The sequence below is a fragment of the Triticum aestivum genome, chromosome 6A (genome assembly GCF_018294505.1).
Source record: "Triticum aestivum cultivar Chinese Spring chromosome 6A, IWGSC CS RefSeq v2.1, whole genome shotgun sequence".
Classification (NCBI taxonomy): Eukaryota; Viridiplantae; Streptophyta; class Magnoliopsida; order Poales; family Poaceae; genus Triticum; species Triticum aestivum.
Window position 1 is genome coordinate 129,849,537 of NC_057809.1, and position 22,889 is coordinate 129,872,425.

The 22,889-nt window shown below is 42.8% G+C and overlaps 1 protein-coding gene across 2 annotated transcripts; it reads right to left on the bottom strand.

Moving 5' to 3' along the window:
* Positions 1-2,159: 2,159 nt before the first annotated feature.
* Positions 2,160-5,509, bottom strand: LOC123132473 (putative methyltransferase At1g22800, mitochondrial). 2 transcript variants are annotated; one of them, XM_044552264.1, is made up of 10 exons: positions 5,116-5,509; positions 4,774-4,912; positions 4,401-4,470; positions 4,247-4,311; positions 4,089-4,167; positions 3,845-3,932; positions 3,477-3,541; positions 3,290-3,379; positions 2,672-2,806; positions 2,160-2,570 (listed from the first exon to the last, which is right to left on the bottom strand). In XM_044552264.1, the coding sequence occupies exons 1-9, from the start codon at positions 5,432-5,434 to the stop codon at positions 2,690-2,692; spliced, it is 1,032 nt and encodes a 343-aa protein (XP_044408199.1). In that variant the 5' UTR covers positions 5,435-5,509; the 3' UTR covers positions 2,160-2,570; positions 2,672-2,689. The 2 variants fall into 2 exon arrangements, 1 of the variants encoding a protein (XP_044408199.1); XR_006464750.1 differs by lacking the exon at positions 3,477-3,541.
* Between the last annotated feature and the right edge of the window lie 17,380 nt (positions 5,510-22,889).

Here is a 22,889-nt window from a genome sequence, read left to right on the forward strand (position 1 = left end):
AATAATGAATTATCTTGTACTCCAATCCTCTCTCCATGTTGTACTTCATATATACCCGCGAGGGTCATTGCAAATACACAATCAAAATATGCAGGGTTCATGTAATTTTCACACTTAATTTAGGCGGCAAATATCCGCTCAGTTTGAAAAATACATTGCGACTGAGTTTAGTTATCCCGGGTCAAACATTGCAGACCAAGTTTATAGAGGGGAGATAACACAAAAATGCCATGGCGAACATGTATCCGAATTGCAAAAATAAATGAATGAAAAAATCAAATATTTCTGAAACTTTTTTTGCAACAAACATTATCTAGTATATTACTAATATGTAAAGTTTTGTGAGAAAAAATTAATTCTGTGATATTGTAGGCGGATAAAAAATTGATATCATATAAAAGTTCTAGTTCACATTTTTTTAATTGCAATTTTGTCTTTTGCCAACAAATCCACAAAATCGCAACTACGTAATTGCAAAACCATAATACCAAATGTGGACTAAATGCCAACCACACACAATGTGATACATTTTCAACACTACAAAGATAAGAAAATTTGTGACACGCAAGGGCGGGGCACATGGATTATGGGCCGTGCATCCGCGCCAAGATTTGGAAAGTAGTTTGTGTGTGTAGATTGTTTGCTCTTATATCTGTGCAATGCATTTGTAAATCAGAGCAATATACATGTCCATGTGAGTCACGTATCTTCTCGCTTAGCTGGGCCACCTCCTCGGATCACCCGATGTGTTTGCTGCTCCTCGGCTTCCATGAGAAGAGCTTGGCAGGTGGGGTTGGGGTGAAGGGGGCGGCTATCCTGGCCCGAGGAGAGTTCTCCAGCAGTGCATCGGAGATATAAAACCACTCCTCCTGCCTGTTTTTGACGGTTTCAATAATGGTTACATTTAGATAATCGAAACCAGGGATCTTGTTGATTGTCGTGACGTTGCATTCTCATTCCTTTGGGTTGTTGCTTTGGAGCTTCATGTTGAAATACTTGCACCAGAGCCCGAAGTGTGGCTCGCAGCACAAGAATGCCTCACAGAAAGTAACATAGCAGGCGATGTGCAGAATGGAATTGGGAGCGAGGTGATAAAGCTGAAGGACGTAGAAATGGAGAAGGCCTCAGGGGAAGGGGTGAATTGGGAGGCCAAGACCGGACACGAGATGGGAGACGAAAACATACCCTTTCGGTCGTGCAGGGCTGAGGCACCCTCACTGACCAGAGGCCTGCTCTGATGGGGCCTAGTCTACAGTGGAGAGCCTCCACTTTCCCCTCGTCCCGGACGGGACCTTGGGTCTCGTCGCTGGCTTCTTGCTGGCGTTCGCCTCCTGGCTCTGCATCCTATCTCCGGCCATGGCATCAGATGAGGCTATCAATGGAAAGCACGGTTGGAAGTATCAGTATGGTCGATTAGAGGGGGGGGGGTTAAATAGGCGACCAACAATTTTTAACTTTGTTCTCATTTTTAGGATCAACAATGATAGGTTGTCTAGATATACAACTAGGTGGACAACCTATATGACAAGCACAAGGAGCAACACAAGCTAGCAAGAGTAAACACAAGGCGGAATCTAGCAGCAAGTAAAGGAACGAGATAATCACAGGTGGAGACGATGGAGACGGGGATGTGTTTCCAAAGTTTTCTTATTTGGGGGAGATGGATGTGTTTCCAAAGTTTCCTTATCCAAGGGAGATATGTCTCTGTTGGAGGGGTGTGGAGGCACAATGCTCTCAAGTGTCACAAAGACTCACTCTATTCAATTCATGCCCTCGCACAATGCAAGGTGCCGCGAATCCACTAGCTGCACCCTTGAAGGCGGCAACTGGAACCTGTACAAACAAGGTTGGGGCTCATAACACTTCTATGATACACCTAAATAAATAATGTATTCTTTATAACCAAATTGGTCAGATTATATTATACTCGAAAGTAAGCACATCAAACATTGAATAGTGCAATGATTTGATCGGTAACATCATTATTTTTTTATACCTCCTGTGGTGACGCACGGGCATTCGACTAGTACACTAAACATGCATTTGCAACATGTAATGAAGCAATATATAAGGGAAAGAATAATAACATGGCTCCACAAATATGAACTTAAACAACATGATAAAGATAGATAGATAGGGATAGCATGTCTCACACCATGTAACATAAAAAGTCTCCAAACCAAATAAGTTCACAACTCAAAGCAAATAAGTTTCAATGAGAACTTCAATGAGATTTGGCGAAAGCTATCGCAACATTTTTGTTCTACAAAAACATCATTTTCCATGTGATGGGATATTAATTGCATACAGTGGAAACACATAGGCTAGGGTCGGACTACAAATATATAGCATCTCCTTCGTCCACTCCATGATCCGCTTCCAGTTTTCAGGGCGTGTCGAGATCAACCCAGATGCACAAGAAGAGGATTGTGAGCGATGCAAGGAACGCTTCCGCGAGTTTTGGTGGGAACCAACAGAGTACACTTTTTCCACAAATGGGAAGCCTCGGAAACCCCAAGTTCTGTTGTGAGCAAATAGGGGTTTTCTTTTCCTTCCTCGAGAGATGTTTTCTACATCGAGGTAAAAGAGCACAAAGGATAAGCATAGCTGCAGAAGTGTGGTGAATGAAGAATAGTAGACAACAGAAATGAACTCGGCGCCATCATCCTACCATAGCTCATAAAGTTCTTCAGTCTTGGTTGGAACCAAATTGTTTCCTTATGTCACCAAATGATACAGTGGCAGAACCCCTTCTCTTAGGCTTTTGCTGTGATGAATGCTCCTTCCACCCAGTCATGTAAATTACCTGCACAAAACAACTACTCACTCAATTGCAATATATACAAAGAGCATGTTTGTTCTTAGCATGGAGATTTAAATGGCTTAAAAGCAATGAAAACTGTTGAGAAAAAGTCCAAATTAGCCCAGTTGCATTTATTTTGTTTTGGAAAGCGTGAATTGCGCATGCATTTCCCCTCTCAGATTTACTCCCCGCTCTCCTAGGCGAGTCCGGTGCAGTGAAGATTGGTTGCTTATGCATATGTACAGCAGAACGGAGTGAAAGCACTAAGAGTAAGATCAGAAAATTAATGGGGAACTGCATTGTTTCTACTCTGTATTTAGTCAAGTTGGAAAACCGTAAACAAAAGAACTGCACCCTGCAATATGAAATGAATGGAGTAACAAACTTTAAATACATGGAATGTTTATAATGAGGAACTGCATGGTTTCTATTCTGTATTTAGTCAAGTTGGACAAGATGGGATATTATTTTTTAACTGTACAAAACCTGAAAGGTTGCTGGAATGGTTCCATCTTCTAACCCAAACATTGACTGGTAAATGGCTGCAGTAGCTAGTGCTGTATCTCTCTTTAATATCTGCCAATAGAAAACCAATGTAAATTCAGTTACCATGTTAACTAAATTAATTGGGACTAAGCCATTTTCAGTAAACATTATGATAAGAAAGGCTCACAGGGCTTCTTTGAAAGAGAGCATTTGTTTCTGCCATTGCTCTAAGATGTTCCACAAGTTCAAGAGCTAGTTCGCAATAAGTAATAAAATTGTTAGGACAAATAAATAACTTGGTGAATCGACATATGCAAATATTGTGGAGATGTTTAAAACAATAACAAATTAACGTGGTTCTTGAATATAAAATATATTTATCAGACACAACATTGCTAATTGTATATCGATGAGACAAAAGTGACCATTGCAATCTGATAGTCATAAGAATATTTACTGAGCAGTCAGAATAAAGAAAAGATGTTCATTCAATCTTCACAAAATATTGTACGAAGAAATTCACTAATTGGAAAATCCAAGTTTTTTTGTACGCACCACTATTGTACTTGACTGTATATCGATCTACATCAACTCCTGGAAGGGCGAAGCCTGCCCTTGACAAAAGGTTTCCTGCATCACGGACCTTGAAATGTACAACCCAATGTCGCCATTAGAACCAAAGACACTAATAAGTCAAGGTAAAGGCAATGGTTTGCAATGACAGGCTATTCAACAGAGGCATACAAGAAGAACAAGCAATCCCCATTGGACGAAATCTCGGATTATAAAGGAATCATACTTGTGCTAATGGCGACATTCGAGGACTGATGCCTCCCTCACGTTCCATTTGAGCAATTGTGCATGCAATTCTTAGTTCCCTGATCATAGCATCCAAGAAAAGGCAAGTCAAACAAGAAACTGGGAAATGTCGATAAATGGTAAATCTAAGATTATCACTTCAGAGTCTCCCCGCCAAGAATTGCTGCAAGAAAAAGGCCATCAGGCTTCAACGCCAACCTACACTGCCATCAAAGGACAGCCAATTACCATAGTTCAGATGTTTTAGTGCTTGATAACTTAATGCTTTCAGGGTTTAAAATAAAAGACTTACCTGTATCATTGCTCCAGGTAGATCATTTGTCCAATGAAGTCCAAGACAGCTCATTATCAAATCCTGGGAGCTTCAGAAACCAAGAGCCACATCAATAGAGGAGTAGACAATGCAAGATCACAATTTATTTACTTTTAAATTTGACAATTAGCCACTCACACCTAAAATATATTGACCCACTCAAGCATAAGATAGCAGACTAGCAGACTACAAATTGACAGTTTATCTCTTTGGTGTATATATAAAGTGGGGCCCCCAATACATTAGCATTCAAGGGAGCTGGAGAAAGTATGCTGATCCAGTGCAGTTTACTCTAATCATACGAAAATGGAACCAACAAACACACTGAAAGTATAACATGGTTGGTATTTACTTCTCTTTGATAGGAAGATACTCTTCATCTCCAACGATAAAGTTCATCTCGGGGCCGTCGTCAGTAGCACTCTCCAACTCCCGCCACTTGTTCACCATGTCTACCGACATGTCCATCATGGTCAATTTCTCGATTCCACCTGGCACACAAATCATTAGCGCCATCTTGCAGGTTAGTTCAACATATCAGGAGAAGCAACGTGTGGCAGATCATTTCAATTGTCGGATGTGAAAACCGGAACTTTCAGGAAGACATTTGACATGGTTCAACGCAGTGATTAGTACACATGATAAGAGGTTGGTGCAAGAAATAACAAGAAAAGCGAGCTGAGTAGCTTCTTACCGCGGCCGCGAAGCGACCGGCGGACGGCGCCAGCCGAACCGCCGAGGCAGAGTGCCGAGGGGAACGCCTTCCTGCAGTCCTCGAGGCGGTCGAGGAGGTTATCTGCGACCGCGTCTACCAGTGGATCAGTTTCCCGCATCGCCCACGCCGCCCGGTCCCGGTGTCGGCGCTTCAGATCGCGATCGAAGATCTTGACGCGGCCCCCGTCCAGCAATTCGTCCGCCGAGGAGGAAGAGAAGTGGTGATTGGGAACGAGGTGGTGGCGGCGGTGGCGCAACAGCAGAAGGCGACGTGCGGCGGCCGCGGCCCCGGAAGCCATGGCGAGCGACGGAGCGAGCACCGGCGGTTGGAGGAGAGAGAAGGGCTTCTTTTTTTTTTTTTAGTTCAGGAGACCTTTGTCTTTTCTTAGAAATGGTTTTTGGGTTTTTATCATCTAGAGTATGTCACTGGTTGTATCTCACTATTCAGTTACTAGTAAATTTGCACGTGCAACACACGTGTAATTTTAATCCGGCTTGAAAATATACCTGAATTTTCTTTGAAAAAGTAAAATAAAAAATAGTTTGTGTAAGCACCAGCAACGACAGGTCCATCTCTTCTTTTAAATGGGTTGAAAATTGTACTAATCCAACGTAGTTAATGGTATATGCAAGTGACCAAAAAAGGGGGCACATATCTTGTCCTCGAACCGCTAAAAGAGAAATCAAAAAATCTAAGCACAATCCATTGAAAATCAGCACAACTGATCCACTACCCAGCTACTACCAAAAGTTCCATATCACTGTACTTAGTTGTTTCATAGCGCATGTTGGTAATGAAGCTTAATAACTGCTGAATGTGTGCACATAAGGCTGCTTTTGGTTCGGTTCTACGAAACCTGATTTGGGTTCATTTTTTAGTGCATCAATCTTCTTGGGAAGAAATGAAGAAAGCAGAGATGAAAGACCTCTGGCCTGGTGGCTGCGTGTTTGACGCTGGCGTATCCCCTGAGGCGGCGCTGACGACCTAGGCCCGACGAAGAGGAACGGGCAGGCGGTCCAGGCAGTGTCCATGATGCTCCGACAACTCGACGCCAACGGACGGCCATGCGGCGTCCCTGACAGGTCCGACGGCGATGGGCGGTCCAGGCGGTGCCTCCGACGTGCCCCCGCCGGTCGGCCAGGTGGTCCAGGCGGCGCCTTCGACGTGCCTCCGTCGGTCGGCCAGGCGGTCCAGGCGGTGCCTCCGACGCGCCCCCGTCGATCGGCCAGGCGGTCTAGGCGGTGTCCCCAATAGTCGGCGTCTTTGAAGTTGCGGCGGCATCGCTACAGCCGAGGCCACGCAAAGGCGATGGGTAGAGGTGGCACGGAGATGTGAGGGGCGGCGTCCTTGAAGCTGCTGCGAGTTGAGTCGATGGGGGCGGCGTGCGTCGCTGAAGCGAGGTGATGGGGCGGCGCTCTAGGGCAGTTCATTGTGGCAGTTTCCTTTCGTGCAAAAGGGTACTAAGGAAGGGGATCGCACGACGGTTCGTTGTGGCAGCTTCCTTTCGTGTGAAAGGGTACGTAAGGAAGGGGATCGCACGATGGTTCGCTATGGCAGTTTTCTTTCATGTGAAAGGATACATAAGGAATGGGATCGCACGACGGTTTGCTGTGGTAGTTTCCTTTCGTGTGAAAGGGTACGTAAGGAAGAGGATCGAGGAGAGAAATGATTAATTAGCAATAAACACGTTTAGCACTAAATGTGTTTCGCAGTAAAAATGCCACTCGACACCATGATTGTCATCTCAAATCTCGTTTGCCATGTCATAATGACCAAAATACCTATAGATCAACATGTCAGCTTTCCCTCTATCTCACTACAATAAAGTGTGGGTCCCACTTGTTGGGCAACATAGTAATTTCAAAAAAATTCCTACGCACACGCAAGATCATGGTGATGCATAGCAACGAGAGAGGAGAGTGTTGTCCACGTACCCTTGTAGACCGAAAGCGGAAGCGTTAGCACAACGCAGTTGATGTAGTCATACGTCCTCACGATCCGACCGATCAAGTACCGAACGTACGACACCTCCGAGTTCAGCACACGTTCAGCCCGATAACGTACCTCGAACTCCGATCTGGCCGAGTGTTGAGGGAGAGTTTCGTCAGCACGACGGCGTGGTGACGATGATGATGTTCTACCGACGCAGGGCTTCGCCTAAGCATCGCTACAGTATTATCGAGGTGGACTATGGTGGAGGGGGGCACCGCACACTGCTAAAAAATCAAACGATCAATTGTCATGTCTATGGGGTGCCCCCTGCCCCCGTATATAAGGGAGCAAGGGGGGTGCGGCCAGCCAGGGAGAGGGCGCGCCAGGAGGAGTCCTACTCCCACCGGGAGTAGGACTTCCCCCCTTTCCTAGTTGGAATAGGATTCGGGAGAAGGAAAGAGAGAGGGTAAGAAGGAAAGAGGGGGGCGGCCCCCTTGCCCTAAACCAATTCGGTTTGGGCCTTGGGGGGCGCGCCCCACACTCCCCTTGCTTCCCTCTATTTCCACTAAGGCCCATGTAGGCCCATTAAGCTCCCGGGGGGTTTCGGTGACCTCCCGGTACTCCGGTAAAATCCCGATTTCACCCGGAACACTTCCGATATCCAAACATAGGCTTCCAATATATCAATCTTCATGTCTCGACCATTTCGAGACTCCTCATCATGTCCGTGATCACATCCGGGGCTCCAAACAACCTTAGGTACATCAAAACATATAAACTCATAATATAACTGTCATTGAAACGTTAAGCGTGCGGATCCTACGGGTTCGAGAACTATGTAGACATGTCTCCGGTCAATAACCAATAGCGGAACCTGGATGTTCATATTGGCTCCCACATATTCTACGAAGATCTTTTATCGGTCAGACCGCATAACTACATACGTTGTTCCCTTTGTCATCTGTATGTTACTTGCCCGAGATTCGATCGTCGATATCTCAATACCTAGTTCAATCTCATTACCGACAAGTCTCTTTACTCGTTCCATAATACATCATCCCGCAACTAACTCATTAGTTGCAATGCTTGCAAGGCTTATGTGATGTGCATTACCGAGAGGGCCCAGAGATACCTCTCCGATAATCGGAGTGATAAATCCTAATCTCGAAATACGCCAACCCAACAAGTACCTTTGGAGACACCTGTAGAGCACCTTTCTAATCACCCAGTTACGTTGTGACGTTTGGTAGCACACAAAGTGTTCCTCCGGTAAACGGGAGTTGCATAATCTCATAGTCACAGGAACATGTATAAGTCATGAAGAAAGCAATAGCAACAGACTAAACAATCAAGTGCTAAGCTAACAGAATGGGTCAAGTCAATCACATCATTCTCCTAATGATGTGATCCCGTTAATCAAATGACAACCCATGTCAATGGTTAGGAAACTTAACCATCTTTGATCAACGAGGTAGTCAAGTAGAGGCATACTAGTGACGCTCTGTTTGTCTATGTATTCACACATGTATTATGTTTCCGGTTAATACAATTCTAGCATGAATAATAAACATTTATCATGATATAAGTAAATAAATAATAACTTTATTATTACCTCTAGGGCATATTTCCTTCAGTCTCCCACTTGCACTAGAGTTAATAATCTAGATTACACAGTAATGATTCTAACACCCTTGGAGCCTTGGTGCTGATTATGTTTTGCTCGTGGAAGAGGCTTAGTCAACGGGTCTGCAACATTCAGATCCGTATCTATCTTGCAAATTTCTATGTCTCCCACCTGGACTAAATCCCGGATGGAATTGAAGCATCTCTTGATGTGCTTGGTTCTCTTGTGAAATCTGGATTCCTTCGCCAAGGCAATAGCTCCAGTATTGTCACAAAAGATTTTCATTGGACCCGATGCACTAGGTATGACACCTAGATCGGATATGAACTCCTTCATCCAGACTCCTTCATTTGCTGCTTCCGAAGCAGCTATGTACTCCGCTTCACATGTAGATCCCGCCACAACGCTTTGTTTAGAACTGCACCAACTGACAGCTCCACCGTTCAATGTAAACACATATCCGGTTTGCGATTTAGAATCGTCCGGATCAGTGTCAAAGCTTGCATCAACGTAACCATTTACGATGAGCTCTTTGTCACCTCCATAAACGAGAAACATATCCTTAGTCCTTTTTCGGGTATTTCAGGATGTTTTTGACCGCTGTCCAGTGATCCACTCCTGGATTACTTTGGTACCTCCCTGCTAGACTTATACCAAGGCACACATCAGGTCTGGTACACAGCATTGCATACATGATAGAGCCTATGGCTGAAGCATAGGGAACATCTTTCATTTTCTCTCTATCTTTTGCAGTGGTCGGGCATTGTGTCTTACTCAACTTCACACCTTGTAACACAGGCAGGAACCCTTTCTTTGCTTGATCCATTTTGAACTTCTTCAAAACTTTGTCACGGTACGTGCTTTGTGAAAGTCCAATTAAGCATCTTGATCTATCTCTATAGATCTTGATGCCCAATATGTAAGCAGCTTCACCGAGGTCTTTCATTGAAAAACTCTTATTCAAGTATCCTTTTATGCTATCCAGAAATTCTATATCATTTCCAATCAGCAATATGTCATCCACATATAATATCAGAAATGCTACAGAGCTCCCACTCACTTTCTTGTAAATACAGGCTTCTCCAAAAGTCTGTATAAAACCAAATGCTTTGATCATACTATCAAAGCGTTTATTCCAACTCCGAGAGGCTTGCACCAGTCCATAAATGGATCGCTGGAGCTTGCACACTTTGTTAGCTCCCTTTGGATTGACAAAACCTTCCGGTTGCATCATATACAACTCTTCTTCCAGAAAGGAATGTAGTTTTGACATCCATCTGCCAAATTTCATAATCACAAAATGCAGCAATTGCTACATGATTCGGACAGACTTAAGCATCGCCGCGGGTGAGAAAGTCTCATCGTAGTCAATCCGTTGAACTTTTCAAAAACCTTTCGCAACAAGTCGAGCTTTGTAGATAGTAACATTACCGTCAGCGTCAGTCTTCTTCTTGAAGATCCATTTATTCTCAATTGCTTGCCGATCATCAGGCAAGTCAACCAAAGTCCATAATTTGTTCTCATACATGGATCCCATCTCAGATATCATGGCCTCAAGCCATTTTGCGGAATCTCGGCTCACCATCGCTTCTTCATAGTTCGTAGGTTCATCATGATCTAGTAGCATGACTTCCAGAATAGGATTACTGTACCATTCTGGTGCGGATCTTACTCTGGTTGATCTACGAGGTTTAGTAACAACTTGATCTGAAGTTTCATGATCATCATCATTAACTTCCTCACTAATTGGTGTAGGTGTCGTAGAAACCGTTTTCTGTGATGAACTACTTTCCAATAAGGGAGCAGGTATGGTTACATCATCAAGTTCTACTTTCCTCCCACTCACTTCTTTCAAGAGAAACTCCTTCTCCAGAAATGTTCCGAATTTAGCAACAAAAGTCTTGCCTTCGGATCTGTGATAGAAGTTGTACCCAATAGTCTCCTTTGGGTATCCTATGAAGACACATTTCTCCGATTTGGGTTCGAGCTTATCAGGTTGAAGCTTTTTCACATAAGCATCGCAGCCCCAAACTTTAAGAAACGACAACTTTGGTTTCTTGCCAAACCATAGTTCATAAGGTGTCGTCTCAACGGATTTTGATGGTGCCCTATTTAACGTGAATGCAGTCGTCTCTAAAGCATAACCCCAAAACGATAGCGGTAAATTGGTAAGAGACATCATAGATCGCACCATATCTAGTAAAGTACGATTACGACGTTCGGACACACCATTACGTTGTGGTGTTTCGGGTGGCGTGAGTTGCGAAAGTATTCCGCATTGTTTCAAATGAAGACCAAACTCATAACTCAAATATTCTCCTCCACGATCTGATCGTAGAAACTTTATTTTCTTGTTACGATGATTTTCTACTTCACTCTGAAATTCTTTGAACTTTTCAAATGTTTCAGACTTATGTTTCATTAAGTAGATATACCCATATCTGCTTAAATCATCTGTGAAGGTGAGAAAATAATGATATCCGCCACAAGCCTCAATATTCATCGGACCACATACATCTGTATGGATGATCTCCAACAAATCTGTTGCTCTCTCCATAGTTCCGGAGAACGGCGTTTTAGTCATCTTGCCCATGAGGCACGGTTCGCAAGTACCAAGTGATTCATAATCAAGTGGTTCCAAAAGTCCATCAGTATGGAGTTTCTTCATGCGTGATAACCCACAAGTATAGGGGATCGCAACAGTTTTCGATAAGTAAGAGTGACGAACCCAACGAGGAGCTAAAGGCAGAACAAATATTCCCTCAAGTTCTATCGACCACCGATACAACTCTACGCACGCTTGACGTTCGCTTTACCTAGAACAAGTATGAAACTAGAAGTACTTTGTAGGTGTTGTTGGATAGGTTTGCAAGATAATAAAGATTACATAAATAAAAAGTAAGGGCTGTTTAGATAAAGAAACAATAAAGTAAATATAGCGAGTGTGGAAAAGTGGTGGTAGGAGTTGCGAAATTGTCCCTAAGCAATTGACTACTTTACTAGACCGATAGCAAGTATTATGTGGGAGAGGCCACTGCTAGCATGTCATCCCTGACTTGGAATTCTATGCACTTATAATTGGAACTATTAGCAAGCATCCGCAACTACTAATGTTCATTAAGGTAAAACCCAACCATAGCATTAAGATATATTGGTCCCCCTTCAATCCCGTATGCATCACTTTCTATGCTAGGTTGAAGCTTCTGTCACTCTTGCCCTCCAATACATAGTCCTATCAACATACAACTAACCCTAGGGTGTGATCCATGCGCGCAATCATATGATGGGCACCAAAGGACAACAACATAACCACAAGAAAATTAAATCAATCATAGCAATTCATCAACCACCGATAGGACAACGAAAATCTACTCAGGCATCATAGGATGGCAACACATCATTGGATAATAATATGAAGCATAAAGCACCATGTTCAAGTATAGGGTACAGCGGGTTGCGGGAGAGTGGACCGTTGTAGATAGAAGGGGGGAAGGTGATGGAGATGTTGGTGAAGATGGCGGAGGTGTTGGTGTAGATCGCGGTGATGATGATGGGCCCCGGCGGCGTTCCGGCGCCACCGGAAGCGAGGGGGAGAGAGCCCCCCTCCTTCTTCTTCTTCCTTGACCTCCTCCCTAGATGGCAGAAGGGTTTCCCCTCTGGTCCATGGCCTCCATGGCACGGGAGGGGCGAGAGCTCCTCCGAGATTGGATCTGTCTCTCTGTCTCTCTCTGTTTCTGCATTCTCATATTCTTCCCTTTCACCGTTTCTTATATTCCCGGAGATCCGTAACTCCGATTGGGCTGAAATTTTAACATGATCTCTATCCGGATATTAGCTTTCTTGCGGCGAAAGAAGGGCATCAACCACCTTACGGGTGGCCCACGAGGGCCAGGGGCGCGCCCAGGGGGGCAGGCGCGCCCTCCTGCCTCGTGGCCACCTCGGCACCGTCTCGCGTGGATTTTTCTTCCCAAAAATCATAAATATTACAAAAAAATCTCCGTTAGTTTTTATTCCGTTTGGACTCCGTTTGATATGGATATTTTGCGAAACAAAAAACATGCAACAAACAGGAACTGGCACTGGGCACTGGATCAATATGTTAGTCCCAAAAATAGTATAAAAAGTTGCCAAAAGTATATGAAAGTTGAATAATATTGGCATGGAACAATCAAAAATTATAGATACGATGGAGACGTATCAGCATCCCCAAGCTTAATTCCTGCTCGTCCTCGAGTAGGTAAATGATAAAAAAGATAATTTTTGATGTGGAATGCTACCTAACATAATCTTGATCATATGTCTAATCATGGCATGAATATTAAGACACGAGTGATTCAAAGCAATAGTCTATCATTTGACATAAAAACAATAATACTTCGAGCCCACTAATAAAGCAATCATGTCTTTTCAAAATAACAAGGCCAAAGAAAGTTATCCCTACAAAATCATATAGTCTGGCTATGCTCCATCTTCTTCACACAAAATACTCACATCATGCACAACCCCAATGACAAGCCAAGCAATTGTTTCATACTTTTGACATTCTCAAACCTTTTCAACTTTCACGCAATACATGAGCATGAGCCATGGACATAGCACTATAGGTGGAATAGAATATGATGGTGGAGAAGACAAAAAACTAGGTGTATCAACGGGCTATGGAGATGCCCATCAATAGATATCAATGTGAGTGAGTAGGGATTGCCATGCAACGGATGCACTAGAGCTATAAGTATATGAAATCTCAAAATGAAACTAAGTGGGTGTGCATCCAACTTGCTTGCTCATGAAGACTTAGGGCATTTGAGGAAGCCCATCGTTGGAATATACAAGCCAAGTTCTATAATGAAAATTCCCACTAGTATATGAAAGTGATAACTCAAGAGACTCTCTATATGAAGAACATGGTGCTACTCTAAAGCACAAGTGTGGTAAAAGGATAGTAACATTGCCCTTTCTCTCTTTTTCTCTCATTTTTTTCTTTTTTTCCTTTTTTTTCTTTTTTTGTAGGCTTCTTTGGCCTCTCTCTTTTTTGGGGGGGATTCTTTGGCCACTTTTATTTTGATAACCTCACATGGGACAATGTTCTAATAATGATGATCATCACACTTTTATTTACTTACAACTCAATATTATAACTCGATCTAGAACAAAGATATGCCTCTATATGAATGCCTCCGACAGTGTACCGGGATGTGCAACGATCTAGCGTAGCAATGACATCAAAAAACGAACAAGCCATGAAAACATCATGCTAGCTATCTTACGATCATGCAAAACAATATGACAATGAATGCTCAAGTCATGTATATGATGATGATGGAAGTTGCATGGCAATATATCTCGGAATGGCTATGGAAATGCCATGATAGGTAGGTATGGTGGCTGTTTTGAGGAAGATGTAAGGTGGGTTTATGGTACCGGCGAAAGTTGCGCAGTACCAGAGAGGCTAGCGATGGTGGAAGGGTGAGAGTGCGTATAATTCATGGACTCAACATTAGTCATAAAGACTCACATACTTATTGCAAAAATCTATTAGTCATCGAAACAAAGTACTACACGCATGCTCCTAGGGGGATAGATTGGTAGGAAAAGACCATCGCTCGTCCCCGACTGCCACTCATAAGGAAGACAATCAATAAATACCTCATGCTCCAACTTCGTTACATAACGGTTCACCATACGTGCATGCTACGGGAATCACAAACCTCAACACAAGTATTTCTACAATTCACAACCACCCACTAGCATGACTCTAATATCACCATCTTTATATCACAAAACTATTGCAAGGAATCAAACATATCATATTCAGTGATCTACAAGTTTTATGTAGGATTTTATGACTAACCATGTGAATGAACAATTCCTGTCATCTCTCTAAATAGATATGAGTGAAGCAAGAGAGTTTAATTCTTTCTACAAAAGATATGCCCACGCTCTAACAAATATAAGTGAAGCAAAAGAGCATTCTACAAATGACGGTTTTCTATGTAAAGAGAAACATGCAATCCAAACTTCAAATGATATAAGTGAACCACATGAAGCATTCTATAAAGCCATACTCAAAAGATATAAGTGAAGTGCAAAGAGCATTCTATAAATCAACCAAGGACTATCTCATACCAGCATGGTGCATAAAATAAAAACGAAAACTAAATGCAAAAGACGCTCCAAGATTGCACATATCGCATGAACGAAACGAATCCGAAAACATACCGATACTTGTTGAAGAAAGAGGGGATGCCTTCCGGGGCATCCCCAAGCTTAGACGCTTGATTCTCCTTGAATATTTACTTGGGGTGCCTCGGGAATCCCCAAGCTTGAGCTCTTGCCTCTCTTCCTTCTTCTCACATCGAGACCTTCTCGATCATCGAACACTTCATCCACACAAAACTTCAACAGAAAACTCGGTAAGATCCGTTAGTATAATAAAGCAAATCACTACTCTAAGTACTGTTGCAAACCAATTCATATTCTGTGTTTGCATTGTGTCTACTGTAATATAACTTTTAATGGCTTAATCCACTTATATGAATCGATACTTTCATCGAAACAAGCAAACTATGCATCAAAAACAGAATCTGTCTAAAACAGAACAGTCTGTAATAATCTGAACATTCACCATACTGCTGATACTTGACAAATTCTACCAAAATTAGGAAAAATAAAAAATTTGTATAGGAAGACATTGCAAAAAGAATCAGAACCATTTGACGTTCCAGCTAAAAATGTAAAATCGCGCACTACAGCCAAAGTTTCTGTCCTGCATCGTACAAACCATGAAGCAAGTGTAAACATCCTAAAGGCAAACCTTGGCACATTATTTTTATTTCTAAACTTTATAAAAGCACACAACAGAAATAAATGACTCTCTAAAACTTCCAGGTTGTCTCCCTGGCAGCGCTTTCTTTAAAGCCATTAAGCTAGGCATATAGTGCTCAAGTAATGGATCCACCCGGATCCCAAGGTATATCAAAGCCAATTTTAATTAACAATGATTTGTAATTCAGTGGTGAGCACAAGGTAGCATATATCATGTAATGACGAAGTCTAACTCTCTTCCTATGCATCGGCATGTCATAAAAGAACAATTCATGCACACAAAGTAAAGACCAATGCATAGTATAAACAGTTTCTTGCAATTTTGTTGTATTAGAAACATAGAGAGGTGGAGATATAGTTCCTCTCACATAATAATTGCAAGTAGGAGCAGCAAGCACATGCATATTATATTCATCAAAATCATCATGTGCAACGGTAAAAGGCAACCCATCAATATATTCCTTAATAAGAGCAAACTTCTCCGATATAGTGTAGTCGGGAGAATTCAAAAAGATAATAGGACTATCATGTGTGGGTGCAATAGCAACAATTTCATGTTTAACATAAGTAACTATAGCAATTTCATCTCCATAAGCATAATTCATATTGGCATCTTGGACACAAGCATAGCAAGCATCATCAAAAAGGGATATTTCAAGAGAATCAAAGGGATCATAATAGTCATCATCAAAATCATCCTTCGGTAAGCACGAAGGGAAATTAAACAATGTATGAGTTGAAGAGTTACTCTCATTAGAAGGTGGGCACGGGTAGCTAATCCGCTCTTCCTCCTTTCGTTCTTCGCTCTCCTCATCATCTTTTTCATTCAATGAGCTTACAGTTTCATCAATTTCTTCTTCCATATACTCCTGCAAAAATTAGTCTCTTCTTGGACAGCGGAGTAGTCCTCAATATATAGTTCAACATAGGTGTTAGAAGCGTAATTATCATAGCAATGTTTAAATATGGCAAAATTTTCGGATTTGTAAAGAGTAGCATCATACTTTTCAATCAAAGAAGCAATTTCGTAAGCACCCTTAAAAGCAACAAATTCTTCAATTTGTTGAACATCATAGTAACTATAAACACCCTTAGCATAAGAGGATACGATTCCATTATCACTAAACAAACATTGGTAGGGAAGGTGTTTCTTAGGGTCTTCAGAACAACAAGTATAATCATATATTTCACATAAATTCCAAGCATAGCATTGCAAACGATGAATTTGATCCAGTAAAGTTTTCCCTTTTTCAGATATTCGGTGTCGCACATAACAAGCATCCTCATCTAAAGATTTGCCCTCAGCTAAGCTAGTTGGGGTTTCAGCATGAGCACATAGGGATCGAAGATGATCCAAGTAATAAGCTTCAGCAGTGTGATAGATTTTGAGTGGTTCTTCAACCATTGGTTTAGTAGGTACAACTATTTTTTTTGGTATTTTGCGTTTCCTACCCATAACTAAAGATAGAAAACAACTAAGAACAACAAATAAAAATTACTTAGTGATAAAGCAAACAAGCACACACGAGAATATTCACCCCACGCTATTGCTCCCCGGCAACGGCGCCAGAAAAAGGTCTTGATAACCCACAAGTATAGGGGATCGCAACAGTTTTCGATAAGTAAGAGTGTCGAACCCAACGAGGAGCTAAAGGCAGAAGAAATATTCCCTCAAGTTCTATCGACCACCGATACAACTCTATGCATGCTTGTAGGACCTTGAAGTAGATGTGTCTAGAGGGGGGGTGATTAGACACTTAATGCTAAAGTTGCAATTTTTAAGCTTTTTCGGTTTAAGTGGAGTTTAGGCACAATTTCAACATTCACAATACATATCAAGCAAGCATGCAAAGAGTATGTAGGCAGCGGAAAGTAAAGCATGCAACTTGCAAGAATGTAAAGGGAAGGGTTTGGAGAATTCAAACGCAATTGGAGACACGGATGTTTTTCCCGTGGTTCGGATAGGTGGTGCTATCCTACATCCACGTTGATGGAGACTTCAACCCACGAAGGGTAACGGTTGCGCGAGTCCACGGAGGGCTCCACCCACGAAGGGTCCACAAAGAAGCAACCTTGTCTATCCCACCATGTTCATCGCCCACGAAGGACTTGCCTCACTAGCGGTAGATCTTCACGAAGTAGGCGATCTCCTTGCCCTTACAAACTCCTTGGTTCAACTCCACAATCTTGTCGGAGGCTCCCAAGTGACACCTAGCCAATCTAGGAGACACCACTCTCCAAGAAGTAACAAATGGTGTGTTGATGATGAACTCCTTGCTCTTGTGCTTCAAATGATAGTCTCCCCAACACTCAACTCTCTCTCACAGGATTTGGATTTGGTGGAAAGAAGATTTGAGTGGAAAGCAACTTGGGGAAGGCTAGAGATCAAGATTCATGTGGTAGGAATGGAATATCTTGGCCTCAACACATGAGTAGGTGGTTCTCTCTCAGAACATATGAGTTGGAAGTGTAGATGTGTTCTGATGGCTCTCTCCACGAGTGAAGAGGAGGTGGAGGGGTATGTATATAGCCTCCACACAAAATCCAATCGTTACACACAATTTACCAATCTCGGTGGGACCGAATCAACAAACTCGGTCGGACCGAAATAGTAAACCTAGTGACCGTTAGAGATTTTCGGTGGGACTGACATGCAACTCGGTAGGACCGATATGGTTAGGGTTAGGGCATAACGTAATCTCGGTGAGACCGATTACACAAACTCGGTGAGACCGATTTGGTAATAAGCTAACCAGAGGGTTGGTCAGGCAAACTCGGTGGGACCGATTACACAAACTCGGTGAGACCGATTTTGGTAATGAGCATACACAGTGAGTTTGCATTGTAACCTCGGTAGTACCGATTGCACAAGATCGGTGAGACCGATTTTGGCAATGGACATACATAGTGAGATTACAAGCCCATCTCGGTGAGACCGAGATCCCTATCGGTAGAATCGATTTGCTAGGGTTTGGCAATGGCTATGACAAGTGAAACTCGGTGGCGCCGGATAGAAATAATCGGTAGGTCCGAGTTTGGCTTAGGTTTAGGTCATATGTGGAAGTGGGAAAGTAGCTGAGGATTTTGGAGCATATCATTAAGCACTTGAAGCAAGAGGCTCATTAAGCAACACCTCATCCCTCCTTGATAGTATTGGCTTTTCCTATGGACTCAATGTGATCTTGGATCACTAAAATGTAAAATGAAGGGTCTTGAGCTTTAAGCCTTAGCCAATCCTTTGTCCTTAGCATCTTGAAGGAGTTCCCACAACCTTTAGTCCATGCCACTCCATTGTTGAACTTATCTGAAACATGCTAGATAGAAATGTTAGTCCAACAAGAGATATGTTGTCATCAATTATCAAAACCACCTAGGGAGCACTTGTGCTTTCAATCTCCCCCTTTTTGGTAATTGATGGAAACATACATCAAAGCTTTAGATAAAGATATAAAGAACAGCAAGTAAAGCTTTGGAAGGACATGTAACAAGCATAGGCTCCCCCTACATGTATGCACTCATGTAAATATGAAATATAGAGGCATGTGAGAGCATAACCATGACAGAGTAGGCAATGTGTTACATGCATCTTGGCCATATGCATCAGAGCAAAAGATTATCAAGGAAAATACCTTCATGCTCATGAGTCCTTCTTGCAAACAGTATGTACATAAGCAAGAATTCCTCATACTCATGATTTTGATGCATACATTAAGCACAAACAAGGTTAGATAACACAGGTACATCCACTAGCCAGAGCAAACTAAAGAAGCCACAAGAGAACCAAGACTGGGATGACATGTAGAGAGTGAGTACAAGGTACCACATTGGATTCAACATGTCCCCAAGAATAAAGATATGCAATGATTTTGACTGATTTCTTTCCCTTAGGTGTCTTGCTCCCCCTGAATCTTACATGTGATATTGGGAGAAGATAGGGAACAGAAAATCAGAGCTGAAAGATACAAATGGATAGAACTTAATGCAAATAAGCACATATGAACATGTCTTTCCCCCAAAAAGACATGTGACATCTCTCCTCTTGAACATCAAGCATCTGGGGATCCTTGAGTATTCTCTCCCCCTGGAAATCTCTTTCTCCCCCTTAATACTTTCTCCCTTGTAGGTCATAAGCTTTGATGTGATCTCTCTCTCCCCCTTTGACATCAATTTCCAAGAAGGGCTTTCTGGAATCCATCGTATAGGTTTGGTCCTTGAGACTCAGCACAAAGCAATGGATAAAACTGTGATGCTTGTAGAGGACAAGATTCATTGAGTAGAGCTGGATCAGAAGAAATATAGAACAAGTGGCAAACTGTTTTTCCTGTTGTGAAGTCGGTGGCACCGAGTGGCATGTTTCGGTGGGGCCGAAAAGATTCGGTTGGACCGAAAACTACAAGTCGGTGAAACCGAGTTCAACACAGAGAAAAACACTTGTCACCTCAGCTCACTAAACATGTAGGATCTCACAAAGAAAATAAATATGCATGAGACAAATGCAATAACACAGAAAAGAACACAAGAGAACTTCATCTAGAGTTGGGCGGTGACATAGTCACCTATGTTAGAGTATATTGACTTAGGAGTCAAGTGAGAACACTTGATCATAGGTCATACTCATCGTTTAAGCTCAAAATGGGGTTACCATTTTTCGTTTAAGCAACTTGATGTATTCACATCTTGTTGAGTTGCTTTGACTCATGACTTGGAGTAAAGCTTCTCTAAGATGGAATAACATACCTTGGGTGGTGGTGTGGGTCTTGCTCATGTAGTTGAACTTGTGTGGGTGCTCAAGGTTGATGTAGCTCATCAAGAGTTGGGAGCACCACTTGGAGTTTGAGTTCATCTACCTACATGGGTTAGTTCTTGCAAGGAAGAGCACTTGTGTATCCAAAAATGACAATCATGAAGCTCAACATAGAATTTGTCAAAGGATATGTTTGAATGGTTTTGTGCTTCCTTGTCTTCAACCACCATTGTGTAGAGACTTGGTGATGTAGAGATTGCTCAAGATGTGAGTGAGTTGCAATCTCATAGAATTAGATTCAGCCAAGTACCTACATGAGTTAGATAACATGCAAGGTACAAATATGTCCAAGACATAAGATAGTCATCATAAGAGATATATGAAGGAAATATGCCCTAGAGGCAATGATAAAGTTATTATTTATTTCCTTATATCATGATAAATGTTTATTATTCATGCTAGAATTGTATTAACCGGAAACATAATACATGTGTGAATACATAGACAAACAAAGTGTCACTAGTATGCCTCTACTTGACTAGCTCGTTAATCAAAGATGGTTATGTTTCCTAACCATGAACAATGAGTTGTTATTTGATTAACGGGATCACATCATTAAGTGAATGACCTGATTAACATGACCCATTCCATTAGCTTAGCACCCGATTGTTTAGTATGTTGCTATTGCTTTCTTCATGACTTATACATGTTCCTATAACTATGAGATTATGCAACTCCCATTTACCGGAGGAACACTTTGGGTGCTACCAAATGTCACAACGTAACTGGGTGATTATAAAGGAGTACTACAGGTGTCTCCAAAGGTACATGTTGGGTTGGCGTATTTCGAGATTAGGTTTTGTCACTCTGATTGTCGGAGAGGTATCTCTGGGCCCTCTCGGTAATGCACATCACTTAAGCCTTGAAAGCATTGCGATTAATGAGTTAGTTGCGGGATGATGTATCACAGAACAAGTAAAGAGACTTGCCAACAACGAGATTGAACTAGGTATTGGAATACCGACGATCGAATCTCGGGCAAGTAACATACCGATGACAAAGGGAACGACGTATGTTGTTATGCGGTCTGACCGATAAAGATCTTCGTAGAATATGTAGGAGCCAATATGGGCATCCAGGTCCCGCTATTGGTTATTGACCGGAGACGTGTCTCGGTCATGTCTACATTGTTCTCGAACCCGTAGGGTCCGCGCGCTTAAGGTTACGATGACAGTTATATTATGAGTTTATGCATTTTGATGTACCGAAGGTTGTTCGGAGTCCCGGATGTGATCACGGAAATGACGAGGAGTCTCGAAATGGTCGAGACATAAAGATTGATATATTGGAAGCCTATGTTTGGATATCGGAAGTGTTCCGAGTGAAATCGGGATTTTACCGGAGTACCGGGAGGTTACCGGACCCCCCCCCCCCCGGGGAGCTAGATGGGCCTTATTGGGCCTTAGTGGAAAAGAGAAGAGGCAACCCATAGTGGGCCGCGCGCCCCTCCCCTCCCTTGGTCCGAATTGGACAAGGAGAGGGGGCCGGCCCCTCTCTCTCTTTTCCCCCCTCCGCGAGTCCTATTCCAACTAGGATTGGAGGGGGAATCCTACTCCCAGAGGGAGTAGGACTCTCCTGGCGCGCCCCTCATGGCCGTCCAGCCTCCCCCCTTTAGTCCTTTATATATGGAGGCAGGGGCACCCCAGAAACACACAAGTTGATCCACGTGATCTTTTCCTTAGCCGTGTGCGGCGCCCCCAGCCACCATAGTCCTCGATAATATTGTAGCGGAGTTTAGGCGAAGCCCTGCTGCTGTAGTACATCAAGATCGTCACCACGCCATCGTGCTGACGGAACTCTTCCCCGACACTTTGCTGGATCGGAGTCCGGGGATCGTCATCGAGCTGAACGTGTGCTAGAACTCGGAGGTGCCGTAGTTTCGGTGCTTGATCGGTCGAATCGTGAAGACGTACGACTACATCAACCAAACGCTTCCGTTTTCGATCTACTAGGTATGTAGATCACACTCCCCCTTCTCGTTGCTATGCATCACATGATCTTGCGTGTGCGTAGGAAATTTTTTGAAATTACTACGAAACCCAACAGTGGCATCCGAGCCTAGGTTTTATATGTTGATGTTATATGCACGAGTAGAACACAAGTGAGTTGTGGGCGATATAAGTCATACTGCCTACCAGCATGTCATACTTTGGTTCGGCGGTATTGTTGGACGAGACGACCCAGACCGACATTACGCGTACGCTTACGCGAGACCGGTTCTCCTGACGTGCTTTGCACATAGGTGGCTTGCGGGCGACAGTCTCTCCAACTTTAGTTGAACCGAGTGTGGCTACGCCCGGTCCTTGCGAAGGTTAAAACAGAGTCAAATTGACAAACTATCGTTGTGGTTTTGATGCGTAGGTAAGATTGGTTCTTGCTTAAGCCCGTAGCAGCCACGTAAAACTTGCAACAACAAAGTAGAGGACGTCCAACTTGTTTTTGCAGGGCATGTTGTGATGTGATATGGTCAAGACATGATGCTGAATTTTATTGTATGAGATGATCATGTTTTGTAACCGAGTTATCGGCAACTGGCGGGAGCCATATGGTTGTCACTTTATTGTATGC

What these genes read in the sequence shown, in the direction of transcription:
- LOC123132473 (XM_044552264.1), bottom strand. Translation starts at nt 5,434, where the DNA reads ATGGCTTCCGGGGCCGCGGCCGCCGCACGTCGCCTTCTGCTGTTGCGC. An exon ending in CTTGGCGGGGAGACTCTGAA is followed by an intron (nt 4,168 to 4,246) that starts GTGATAATCTTA and finishes TGCTATGATCAG; the next exon opens with GGAACTAAGAATTGCATGCA. An exon ending in GAATGTCGCCATTAGCACAA is followed by an intron (nt 3,933 to 4,088) that starts GTATGATTCCTT and finishes GTACATTTCAAG; the next exon opens with GTCCGTGATGCAGGAAACCT.